This window comes from Chelonoidis abingdonii, chromosome 1 (assembly GCF_003597395.2).
Source record: "Chelonoidis abingdonii isolate Lonesome George chromosome 1, CheloAbing_2.0, whole genome shotgun sequence".
Lineage (NCBI taxonomy): Eukaryota > Metazoa > Chordata > Testudines > Testudinidae > Chelonoidis > Chelonoidis abingdonii.
Window position 1 is genome coordinate 26,189,738 of NC_133769.1, and position 12,598 is coordinate 26,202,335.

At 47.0% G+C, this 12,598-nt stretch overlaps 2 protein-coding genes across 8 annotated transcripts in view; one reads left to right on the forward strand and one right to left on the reverse strand.

The window, feature by feature from the left end:
- CCDC146 (coiled-coil domain containing 146) overlaps nt 1-7,715 on the reverse strand; it is a 121,454-nt gene extending 113,739 nt beyond the window's left edge. For both annotated transcript variants that reach the window (XM_032778855.2, XM_032778862.2), the window contains exon 1: nt 7,432-7,715. The gene's annotated coding sequence lies outside the window, so the exon portion shown is untranslated. The remainder of the gene's footprint in view (nt 1-7,431) is intronic.
- Nucleotides 7,716-7,822: 107 nt separating this feature from the next.
- FAM185A (family with sequence similarity 185 member A) overlaps nt 7,823-12,598 on the forward strand; it is a 77,129-nt gene continuing 72,353 nt past the window's right edge. For all 6 annotated transcript variants that reach the window (XM_075064606.1, XM_075064607.1, XM_075064612.1 and 3 more), the window contains exons 1-2: nt 7,823-8,576; nt 10,574-10,683. In XM_075064606.1, coding sequence (XP_074920707.1) covers nt 8,093-8,576; nt 10,574-10,683 — 594 coding nt within the window. In that variant the 5' untranslated portion in view covers nt 7,823-8,092. The remainder of the gene's footprint in view (nt 8,577-10,573; nt 10,684-12,598) is intronic.

The window sequence follows — 12,598 nt, forward strand, 5'->3', positions numbered from 1 at the left end:
CAGTTCTTCCTGCTTATTACCCATACTTCTCGCATTTGTATATAGGCATCTAAGATACTGGTTTGATCTTGCCTCCCAGTTTTGCCCTGACCCTCCTTTCTCTCTGCCATTATAGCCCACGATCCCTCTTGTTTCTGATCCATCTCCCAGGTCTTCATGTTCCCCACTTACCTGTGGACTTTGCTTACCTGTCCCCAGTTGACCCACTGATTGCCAGCCGGCTGTAGTTTTATCACCATTTTGTCTTTTATAGTTTCAAACATTCTCAAGGACAGATTGTGGCCTTCTGCAAAGGTTCACTTTGTGCTCTGTCCTCTTACACATATTTCTGTGTTGTATCAACAGAAGTAAATTCAGGTAAGACTATATTTTCATCTGCTTCACAATTGCAGTAACTGTCTGCTATGCAGAGAACTTGACATTCTGTTGCAGCACTGAGTACTAGCACAGGCCAAATTCGTTGTGCTAGGTGGAACCCACCCACAAATTAGCATAGCTTGCCATCCCTTCAAACCTATAATGTAGTATGTAATGAACTGATTTTTTCCTAACCTAAAATTGTTTATAATAAAATGACAGAAGTCAGGATTAAATTGAAGTAAAATAGATAAACATACTTTTCTTTCTGAGTGGGTTCCAAATCAGTATTTGAAATAGCACAATTTAGAACGCTCAGATAAAAATTCCAGTATCTTCCAACTCAAAAAACAGAGTGCCAAGTCTTGAGAAAATAGCCCCTGCCCTTTTTTTGAGAACCGTTGTCAGGGTGGGGGGCGGGGGGGAGAAACAAACACAAAAGTGTTGTATCATTTACAATTCGCTAATGAAAGGTATGGTGATCTCTTAGGGCAGTGAAATCTTTGAGTGGTAAAATTTAAGCCTGCTTTTAGTGCTGTTTGGAATTCCTTCAAGGATGTTTTGACTTTTACCGATAGATTTAAGCAACTATATTTGCTAATGGGAAAAACCAATTTGATCGCCTCCTGGAGGAGTCAAAAAATTGTGAAACCAAATGTAAACAGCACAGATGCCAAGACTGAATCCAGGAAATATTGTACATAAACATGTACACATATCGATAAATAAAATAATTTTCATCAACAAACTATTAAAATTGCAAAATATGTTTATTATCTCAATGTTGCTGCAGTTTTGTTCAGGTCTCTAAGCCATGCTGAAAGATTTTAAGAAAAAGAAACAAAGGCTACATGGAAGAAATTCTAAACAGAGATGAAGAATCCATGTGTGTGGGAGTGAGTGTTGATATACAGCATTCACACTGTAGGTTGCAGTTACACTATCTAAGCAGCGGGTTCTCAACCTTTTTCTTTCTGAGGCCCCTTGAATATGCTATAAAAACTCCACAGCCTACCTGTGCCACAACAACTGTTTTTCTACATATAAAAGCCAGGGTCAGTGTTAGGGGGTAGCAAGCAGGGCAGTTCCCTGGGGCCCCAGGCCTGTGAAGCTAAGCGGCTCAGGCTTTGGCCTCAGCCCTGGGTGACAGGGCTCGAGGCAGCGGGGCTTCAGCTTTCTGCCCTGGACCCCAGTGAGTCTAATGCCGGCCCTGCTTGGTGGACCCCCTGAAACCTGCTTGCAGCCCCCCAGGGGGCCTCGGACCCCTGGTTGAGAACTGCTGATCTAAACTATTCAGGGGGGAAGAACTAACAAACCTATGTTGTTCTTAAAATGGAAGCAGTTTGTACTGTAGTAAAGGCATACGCCATTCCCCATGGACCTAAGATAAATTTATAATTAATACATCAATTGCCTCCCAAATACTGGAATTAAAAAGTACCTTGGGAGATACTAGACTTTAAAGGCCACAATGCAAAGGAGAGAAATTACATTGCATTCCAATATCTAAAAAGTGAAATGTCTAATTCAAATATAAATGAAACTTGGAATGAGTTATAAACTTACACAATGGTTCTACAGTTTTGGAATGTCTTCAGAATACAGATGTGCACTGCAGATGCAGGTTTGCCTCCCAGCCTGGGTAGAGAGCCTTGTACTAGCTGGGCTCAAGCTATCATGTTAAAAATAGCAATATGGACATGAAGACTTGAGTTCTCAAGTCTAGCTCCAGCCCAGGCTGCAATGTCCATACTGCAATTGTTAGCCTGAGAGCTGGAGAGCCACTAGCACTAGCTCAAGCCCCGCTAGAGTCAGTTTGTCTACCCAAGCTGGGAGGTTTGCTCCCAGTTGCAGTGTAGACTTACCCAAAGAGGCCAACGCCTTGATCTTGCACTGAGAACTGCAAGACAGACAAACTTTTGATCTCCAATGAAGTCACACAGAGGTCCAGCCAATGGAGCAGTTTTCTGTATTGAGTCATAAGTGACTTACCCCAGGCCACATAGAAAGGTCTGTAGCAAACAAGAACTGAACCCAGATCCTGAGTCCAAGTCCAGTGCCTTAACCATAAGACCCCTTTAGTAAAGGGTTCTTTGTATGAACCAGAATAGAATCAAGTTCTTCCTCTCCTAGCTGTGTTAATTTTTGCAGGAGTGAAAAACAGTATAAACTTATTGCAGATACTCAAATAAGATAAGATCCAGTGTATCAGATGGAGCAGATATGCTGCTTATGAAGGTACCATATTTATACACTCTCTCTTCATAGAAGAATTGCCAAATTAGACAGAATTGACAGTCCCTTTAAACTTTCATTCTTCAAATTTAGAAACTGAAATTACAGAAAGATGTATGTTGAGAAACACATTTTATTAAATTATTAATAACTGCTAATCACTCAGTCTTAGCGTTCAAAGACTCCTCGAGTTCAGCTTTTCAACTTTACACATGAAAGATACAGAAAGCACTACAATTGCTCTTCTCTGCACTTGTTGTCTCAAAGTAGTAGGAACACAGATTCTTTGCCAGAGTAATACTACATTGTAAATTTTTAGTACTGAAGTAGCACACTAAAGAGGTGTTCTCTTTTACTAACTTAAGCTTGTTTAACAATTATGCATTCAAGTTAACTTATATTTGCATAAATTAAGACCACAGAGCCAGACGGTGGAACCTTATTCATAATGATAAGCAGTTACTATGCAACCAATACAATGGCCTTAAATGGAACTACTCATGCAAGTCACTAATTACTCATCAGTATAAGTAAGCAGAGGTGCCAACCTCCTGGGGGGTGCTCGACCTCCTGCTCTGCCTCAGGCCCTGCCCCCACACCATCTCTTGCTCCAAGCCTGCCTCTTTTCAACCCCACCCCTTCTCGCTCCTCCCCCTGCCTCTTCCTGCCCTCGTTCTCCCCTCTCCCCCCAGTGCATCCTGCATGCCGCTGAACAGCTGATTGTGATGAGCGGGAGACACTGGGGGAGGGGGAAGCTGATTGACAAGGCCCATGGGCAGGGGGGAGGGGGAGGAACTGATCTGCGGGTCTGCCAGTGGGTTCTGAACATCCACTTTTTTTTTTTCCATGGGTGCTAGAGCCCCAGAGCACCCACTGAGTCAGTGCCTACGTGGTACACATAGAGATTCACAACGGGGATCGTAGCTGGTGCTCTCGTAATAGATGTTGTATCTAAGGCTACGATTTAATCATGGGTATTTTTAGTGAAAGTCATGGACAGGTCACTGGCCACGACTTTTTGGTTATTGCCAGTGACCTGTCCATGATTTTCACTAAAAATACCCATAACTAAATCTTAGGTGCTTCAGGGAGGGCGGGGAGAGATGCTGCTGCTCCTGGGGGTGGGGAGTGGCCTGGGGTCCTGCTGCCACTGCTGCTCCTGTGTGGGAGGGGCGGCCCAGGGGCCCGCTGCTGCTACTGCTCCTCTGAGCCACCGCCACTGCTCCACTGCTTTCATCGCTGCCACTGCGGAAGTCATGGAGGCCCCAGAAAGTCATGGAATCTGTGACCTCTGTGACAGACTAGCAGCCTTAGTTCTAGCATGTATCTGTACCATGCATGTCTTCTTGATGGAAATGGTCCGTTTGAATAAGCTTCTTCTAGAGATTAGTTCCTTGTCAACACACAATCTTGCACCGGTTCAGTTAAACCCCCCTGGTGTGTGTGAAGGAATGTTTGGTTGGTGAGTAGCAACGCCAGGTATTCTGTGCATCCAAGTTCATTTCCCCACATGGGCTACCTAAGGGGAGGGCAAGAGAACAGCTCCTGACCTTCAAAGCAGAGCTCCAGCCTGGGGCTGTTTTAATTTTACTAGCCTATAAAATATGAGATTTGTCCCAGAAAACACAGGCATCTAGATATAGGGGTGCATTCTAATCAGCACCAGTAACATTGTAGGTAATGAATATAAGAGCTTAGCTGCTTCCCAAGCATCTGTGCAGTGTGCAGCAAGGAATCCATTGGCCTTGCTACCTGCCATCATCAGGACTGGTTTGACAACAACAACACTGAGATTACAGCCCTTTTAGACCAGAAAAGAAAAGCTTTCTGCAACTGGCAAAATGAACCACTACCCAGTCAGAAACAAAGCTTTTTCCATCAGCTCAAAGCTGAAGCTCAAAGAAGGATCCGAGAAATCAAAAACAAATGGTGGGAGGATAAAGCAAAAGAAATCCAAACATTCGCTGCTAGACATGATATGCGGAGCTTTTTTTGTGAGACAAAGGCCCTATACAGACCAAGCTTATGTGGCCTCACGCCTCTAAGATCCAAAGATGGTCGTACTCATCTTAAAGATAACGAATCCATCAAAGAGTACTGGAAGGAACACTACCAAAAGCTTCTAAATCCGGAATCAACTGTGACTGACGACACCATTGACTCCATCCCTCAGCACCCAATCTGGTAAACTCTTGCCAACCTCCGAACACCTGAGCAGGTCTGCAAAGCAATTAAACAAATGAACAATAAAGCACCAGGTCCTGATGGCATACCAGCTGAAATATCGAAAGTAGGGGGAGAAACATTAACTAACAAGCTTCACTTGCTGCTCCTCAAAATCTGGCGTACTGAAGAAATCCCTGCTGACTTACATAATGCTAACATCATTACCATTTTCAAAAAAGGAGACAGAGCTGCCTGCGACAACTATGGAGGCATTGCCCTCCTCTCCATCGCTGGGAAGATTCTTGCTAGAATCTTACCGAATCGCCTGCTCCCTCTTGCAGAGGAAGTACTTCCAGAGTCCCAGTGCGGCTTCAGACCATCACGAGGCACAACTGACATGATTTTCACAGCAGTGCAGATCCAGGAAAAATGTGAAAAGCACCACCAGGAGCTGCATATGGCCTTTATCAATCTGACCAAAGCCTTTGACTCTGCCAACCATGAGGCTCTGTGGAAAATCATGTCAAAGTTTGGTGGCCCAAGCAAATTTATCACCATTGTAAATCTCCTCTATGACCAGCTGACTGCCTCCATCCTGTGCAGTGGTTCTACCGCTGAGCCCTTTGTCATCCAAACTGGTGCAAAACAAGGTTGTGTACTGGCACCAACCCTTTTCTCCATTTTCTTAGCAGCTCTGAAAACATTAACCCAAGACCATCTATCACAGGGCATTGGCATCTAGCATCAGATTGAATTTGCCTATCTTGGCAGCCATCTCTCAAAGAGGGCAGACATAGAAGTCAAGATTCAGCACAGAATTCGCTGTGCCAGCCTTGCCTTTAGCAGACTGTCTTGCTGGGTGTTCAACAATCACAACATCAGAACACTAGACTTTGTTTATAAAGTGGTGGTAATCCCAACTGTCCTCTATGGCTTTGAGACTTGGGTGACCCACAGAAAATACCTGAGAAACCTGGAACGCCAGCACCAGCACTTTCTTCAGAAGATACTCAACATAAAGTGGGAGGACCATTGCACTAATGTCAGTGTCCTCAAAGAGGCCAACATCTTCGGTGTTAAGGCCCTGATTATCCAGCACCAGCTGAGGTGGAGCAGGTACTGTGTGCGCGTGCCTGATGTATGCTTACCAAAACAACTGCTGTACTCCCAACTTACCAAAGAAGAAAGGAAATGGGAAGGCCAAAAGAAATGCTTTAAAGACAACCTCAGGATAAACATCAAGAGATGTGGCATCAACGTCACACACTGGGAGACAGCAGCCCAGGATAGGGATAATTGGCGAAGACTTGTCAGAGAGGGAACATCCACTTTTGAGGAAAACTGCCTTCCCCTGGTCTCAGACAAACACCAGAAGAACACCACCTGCAATGTCTGCCAACAAGCCTGTGGCTCAAGAATCAGACTCCTCAATCACCAAAGGACCCATGAAAAATAAAACCTGTGAAAGAGATCATCTTCGACCTTGAGGGATTGCCTACAAATTAAGTATCGCTAACAATTGGTAAATCCAGAAGTTACACCTATACCTGTTATTAATAGCATTAAGCCCCTTACTCTGCCAAAACAGAAGTCAAATGTGCCTCTGCTCCTGGCTGACTGATGGCTTGTCTCCCCACCACAACTGCAGCTCTGCCCTCTGATTCCACTAAGGCCACTAGGATGGACTCCTGCGCTGACCACTAGGTGTCACTGTAACCCACACACCTTCTGGGTATGGTGTTCTGTCCCATCTTGTGGTATCAAGACCACTTAGAGAGATAAAATGAGTCTGTTATCAGCAAGTTGGCTTTTAGCTCATTCAACAGAGACTCATGCTTTAAACTCCAGAGGCACCAGGTTCAGTCCCACCTGCTGACAACCAGAGGTCTGTCGGCATTACAAGTGGGGGCTTGTCCAGATTCTAACTGGGAAATCTCTGAAACTTGGGACACGCTTCCTCAGCTAGTGGAAGTATGTAATCTGCACGCCTTCTGAGTGTGGTCTTCTGTCCCATCTAGTGGCACCAAGACCAATAAGAGAGAGAAATTAAAATGAGTCTGCTACCAGCCACTTAGTTTTTTAGCTCATACGGTAAAGATTTATGCTTTAAGCTCCAGGTTCCAGCCCACCCACCGAGGACAGGGGTCTGTCAGCATTACATCACCGCCAACACTTTGGTGTGTAACACCACCCACAGTACCCCACCTCAGGAAATTCGTGCCCTCCTCATGCCCCTCACCCAGGGCTGGCTCCAGCTTTTTTTACCGCCCCAAGCGGCAAAAAGAGAAAAAAATAAAAGATAAACCCAATTGAGCTGCTGCTGAAGAGCAAGTGAGGGATTGAAGGACCTGCCACTGGACATGCCACCCCTTTCTATTGGCCAGTACAGACACCTGTGTCCTTTGCTGGTGCCTGGAGAAGGCCCTGACCTCATCGAGCTACCCAGGGTGCCCACCCCATGCCTCTCACCACACTGCCAGGGTGTGCTTGCCCCTGCAGCGTGGACCGTCCCCGTGTGCCCCACACCCTGCAGAGTGCAATCCCTTCCCCCAAATACCTCACGGCTCCCCCACCCTTTAGCACCCCAGCCCCTCCTTCTTTTCAGCCAGCGTCTCCCCCTCAAGGGACCAGCTGCTGCGCTGAGGCGTCTGTGCCACCAAGGGCTCGTCTTACCTGATCTTTCTTACCCAGTCAGATTCCTCCTCCGGGGCGTTTTGTTCCCTCCAGGGCCCCCTAGCAGCTGCCTGGAAGCCGCGAGCCGCATGTTTACCAGCCCCAGAGCGTCTCGTGTTGCCATGGAGACACAGCCAACGTCCCTCCACCCGCTGCACCGCCTCACTACCCTCTTTCCCCCTCACTTCTGATTGATGGGAACGTCCCCTCCCGTCCAATAGAAGCAGAACGGGAAAGACCCCACCCTCCTCCGTGGCTGGCGGACAGAGGACTAAGGGGCCTCTGAGGGGTCAAGGTGTAGCCCGCTGGGATTTGTAGTTCATTCTGCGTCCTTTCTCTATGAAGTTGCTGTGGCTCAGAACTACAACTCCCAGCAGCCACCTGGGCTCGCAGGGGTGGAGAGCGCTTGGCGGCGGCACCCATCAACTTGCTAGTCTAGACTTTGGCAAGTGACTTGTTCCCTGTTCGCCACCCCCTCCGCGAGTTATGTGAGGGAACTGCAGGTGGGGGGCTCCTATGAGGAGTGCGCCCCAGTCCTCGGGCAGGGCGAGCCCCATAACCCGTCCCTGTGGTGCCCGCCGGTGGGGGGCAGACCCCACCCTCGCCCGCGGTGCCCTGTTCCCATAAGCCGCGCCCAGCGCGGAGGAGGGCGCCAGGATCAATGCTGGGCAGTATGCGGGCCCCCTGCCTGGGCTGGTGGCACCTGGGGGTGAGGATGGCAGGGGTCCGGCGGGGGCTGTTGAGCAGCTGCAGCCCCTGGCGAGGGACGAGTGGCGGCATCTGGTCACGCTCTGCCCTGTTCGTGACGGGCCCCTCCAGCGGCTGCGGGAGCCCGGCGGGCCTCGAGGAGGGCAGGAAGCGGGGCAATAAGCCCCTCAAGGAGTGGACGCTGATTGTCAGCCCCTTCGGCCATCTGAAGGTGCGGCTGCCCTGCCACGTTACCGTGCGCCCCCTGGACCCGCTCCGCTACCCGGACGCGGACAGAGCGCTGGTCACCGTCAGCGGGGTGGACAGCAGCCTCCCCCAGGGGGTGGATCTGGATCGCCTGCAGGTGAAGTACGACGAGTCGCTGAAGGAGATGACGATTGTCTCGGACCACATGGACAGCAAGGCCGCTGTTGTTGTGAAGACACCCATGAAGTTTGGTATGTGAGGTGTAGCTGGTTCAGGTGTAGTATTCTGTGTAGTTGAGGTTTGAATATGCGCCCTGTGTGTCCAATCCCGGTTCTCCCACACACTGAGACATACACCTGGGCCTGTTCCTGGGTCCCCCTTGTTCCTGGGTTCAGGCCTCTCCTGCCATCCCTTTTTGTAAGACTGACAATGCTGTTGCAATAGTGCCAACCTCAGGCCTTCCCTCCACAAAATCATGAAACCTTTTTTTTTTTTTAAATGGTTCCTGTTCCTTTCCCGTTGGTTTCGTAGAGTCATAGAATCAAAGATGATTAGGGTTGGAAGGAAAGGCTTTAGGGTACACTGACTTCATATTTTCAAACTTTTCTGTGCAACCATAGAGGCTAGAAATGTACTTTTTTATTTGAATGAAAGCTGAGATATACATGCCATCTTTTGATTCCAGCAGCTGAAGCTGTAAGAAAAACACCAGGTATTATGAGAGTTGGCAACACATCAGTGGGGGCTGATATTGTTTTCCAGTTGAACTGGTGATACTGACAGTTGGCTGTGCACACTTGCAGTTCACAGATTTTCCCTACCAGATTTGTTACATGCAGCCAATCCTCCAACACAACCTCCAATTGAGTCAGAGTCACGAGCTGTACTAGCTCGTGTGCTTTTGGGTATCTCATCTTACGAGTTACAAAAACTGGAAGACAATAGTGTTTGCAGTCATAGAGACAGGGATGCCAGGGGAGAGGCCTCTTCTTTTCCAGTACAATTCCTATGTCATCCCTTAACAGTGAGAAACTCCCTCTGAATCCAGACAGTGCTGTGAGTACAAATCCTACAAATAGCTCAGCTGTACTGCCCAGTGGCACTGGAACATTTTTAATAGTGGTGGTGCTGAAAGCCACATCCCTTACCTTCAGTCCGCACCCCCTCGCCCAGAACTGGGGCTGGGAGCAGGGCCGTCCCTCTGGGGAGGGGGGACCCAGACAGGGGTAAGGGGGCTAAGGCTGTGGTCATAGCTGGGGGTGGGGCTGGCAGCCGCATGCAGGGTCAAGTGGAGGTGCGGGGCAGGCGGCTGCAACGGGGGACCAAAAGCAGAGGCGTGGAGCCAGTGGCCAGGACCCTCAGGCACGGGACCAGAAGCGGAGGTGTGGGTCCGGTGGCCAGGACCTCTGGGCATGGGACCAGGAGCGGAGCCCCATGTAAAACCTGGTGTGTGCTGCAGCACCTCCCCCTGCAACCCTAGTTCCAGTGCCTATGGTACTGCCACCAAATATTGGTAGTTGCTAACCAGGCTTGGGCCAATAGCTATATTACTCCTTAACTGCTTTGTACCAGAGATGAACCCCAAATTTCAGTTAGGCCCAAGGGCTGTTGTTTGGCTAAATTCATAAATGTTTGAGGAACTCATGCTACTGAACTAAGTACCATAAATGTCTGTTAAACAATATGTACAGATATATGCAAACATCTTTTTCATAGGCTCATACCTTCTCCCTACACTTACTCTGCAGGTACATTAGTCAATGTACTGATTTCCCTGTGCCCCTTCTGCTGCCCCTGTAGAAGCATGTACGCACACTGTATATATAGACAATATTTGTTATCTTAATTTTGAAGTGTACTTTTGAGATCATAGGAATGGCATATTTTGAGACGACTGAAAATTTCAGGTGGAGACATACTCTGTGGATTATTCCCTCCAGAAGCCTATAATCCTCTATTGGCTATACTGCATCTTTTAACAATCTCAGAAGTTGGAGGGTATTTAGGTTTGCAGTATTATCAGTTTATCAAGGAAAATCATGTTGTAAAATAACACTAGTCCAACAGTAAAATAGAAGATGACCGAGCTTTGGAAGAAGATGTGATTGTAGAGTATTTTCAGTGTCTGCTCTGTTTTTCTTCTATGTGTAATTACTATAGATTGAGACCAGATATTACAGTGTTTTAGAACTGTTGTATGTTTCTCTTTAGCACTAAGAGAGCCCCATTTTTGCTTTCATTATTCTAGATTTGGATATCAAGACATCAGGGACTGGCTGTGTGAAGATTCAGAAAATAGACTGTGATAGCTGCAGAATAGAAACTGAGAAGGGGACTAGCATCTTACAGTCAATAAAGGTACAAAGAGGTCTTCTTCCTCTATACTCATTATTATAAAAGCAACTGTGTATTATGGAATACAGTATTATAAGGCCAGAATCTAGTCTTGAAGATATGGTACGCAGTGCGCATGCAAGGACACTTGCAGATGATACAATAGCTGATTTCATTGTTTTTTAGTGCACTTACAATATGCAAGTTAATAATCATAGATGGCTTGAGACAGTGAAGAGCTGAGCGCCCTCAACAACAATTGAAGCCAGTAGCCAAAATCTGTTCTCACTAAAGTCAATGGCAAAATTGGCCTTGACTTCAGTGAATGAAGGCTAAAGCCCGTTGTGAGTTAAGGGTGTGCAGCATCTTCCAGGAGGAGCTCAGTACCTCCCAGGATCAGCCTCTGATGTTTTTGTTTAATTTAGTAACAAGGAGAGGTTTTTTTTGGATGCTTTGTTCTTGTTGTTGAGATCATGATAATTCTCTTGACTTCTCAAGTTAATTCAGTTCATCACTGTCACATACATGCCCTCTGGATGATTTTTCAGCCATAGATTTGAATACAACTTTCCAGTTAAATTGCTGACAATATTACCCATTACATACCATACATTGTGTTGACATGACCCCTTTTTACTCCAAAGATTTCAGACTTCTCTGCATAGTATGCTTTTGTAGAAATACTCACAGTAGGTTCCAACTGTGCTGTAAATCAGGATTAATTTCACTTAAATGAATTGAATTATACTAGTATTAAAATTAATGTAATTCAAGGGAGAACTGGTCACAGAATGTGTTTTCGGACACATTCACTTATACGTATTTTTGGTAGCCAAAAATGCAAAAAAGAGAGAGTTACTTTAACTTCAGAGGTAGACAGTCAGGCCCTTAATGGGAGATTTGTCATCAGCCTCAGATGGGATCAGGTCCTACACTGACCAAGCCTTTTATAAGCCATGTACCATTTTCCCTCCAGATTCTGTACTATCAATGGTGGACCAGAACCCCATTGTGGTAGGTGCTATACAAACACAGAAAAAAGAGAAGGCTCCTGCCCCAAAGAGCTTACAATCTAACTATAAGACTAGGATCAGCAACCTTTGGCATGCGGCTCGCCAGGGTAAGCACCCTGGCGGGCCGGGCCGGTTTGTTTACCTGCCGCGTCCACTGGTTCGGCCAGTTGCAGCTCCCACTGGCTGCAGTTCACCATCCCGGGCCAGTGGGGGCTGTGAGAAGCAGCACAGGCTGAGGGATGTGCTGGCTGCAGCTTCCCGCTGCCCTCATTGGCCTGGCGTGGCGAACAGTGGCCAGTGGGAGCCATGATCGGCTGAACCTGCGGAAGCGGCAGGTAAACAAACTGGCCCGGCCTGCCAGGTGCTTACCCTGGCAGGCTGTGGGGCAAAGATTGCTGATCCCTGCTATAAGACAAGAGATAACAGATGGGTACAGACAGAGAGGGAACTACATGAAACAACAGTATTGGTCAGCATGATAGGCAACAGTCTCAGCATGCCAGCAGCCTAACAGTTGTGAAGATTTCTGTAGGCATCATGGAAAAGGAGACTTTTAAAGAAAGATAATGAGTTAGTTTTGCGGATGTTTACAGGGAGCTTCTCCCAAGTGTGAGAGGCAGTATATGTCTAAAACAAACATTTCAGTTTACTAGAACATAGGAAAACTATAAAGCACTAAATAATATATGAAGCAGGATCTGAATGAGCTCTCCCTTGATATCTAGTGATGCACTGGGGGATAAGACTTTAGGAGCAGACTGTGTTTGCATAGAAATGCCTACTCTACCTAAAGGTGCAGCATAATGGAGCTACTTTGCCAGAATGATCAATTTTGGCTGGTCTTGGGATGCAGATCACTGAAGTATTTGAATGCAGGGTAATGAAATGTTGTAATCCTTGTTGTATGAGTAAAGGGCAACAGAACT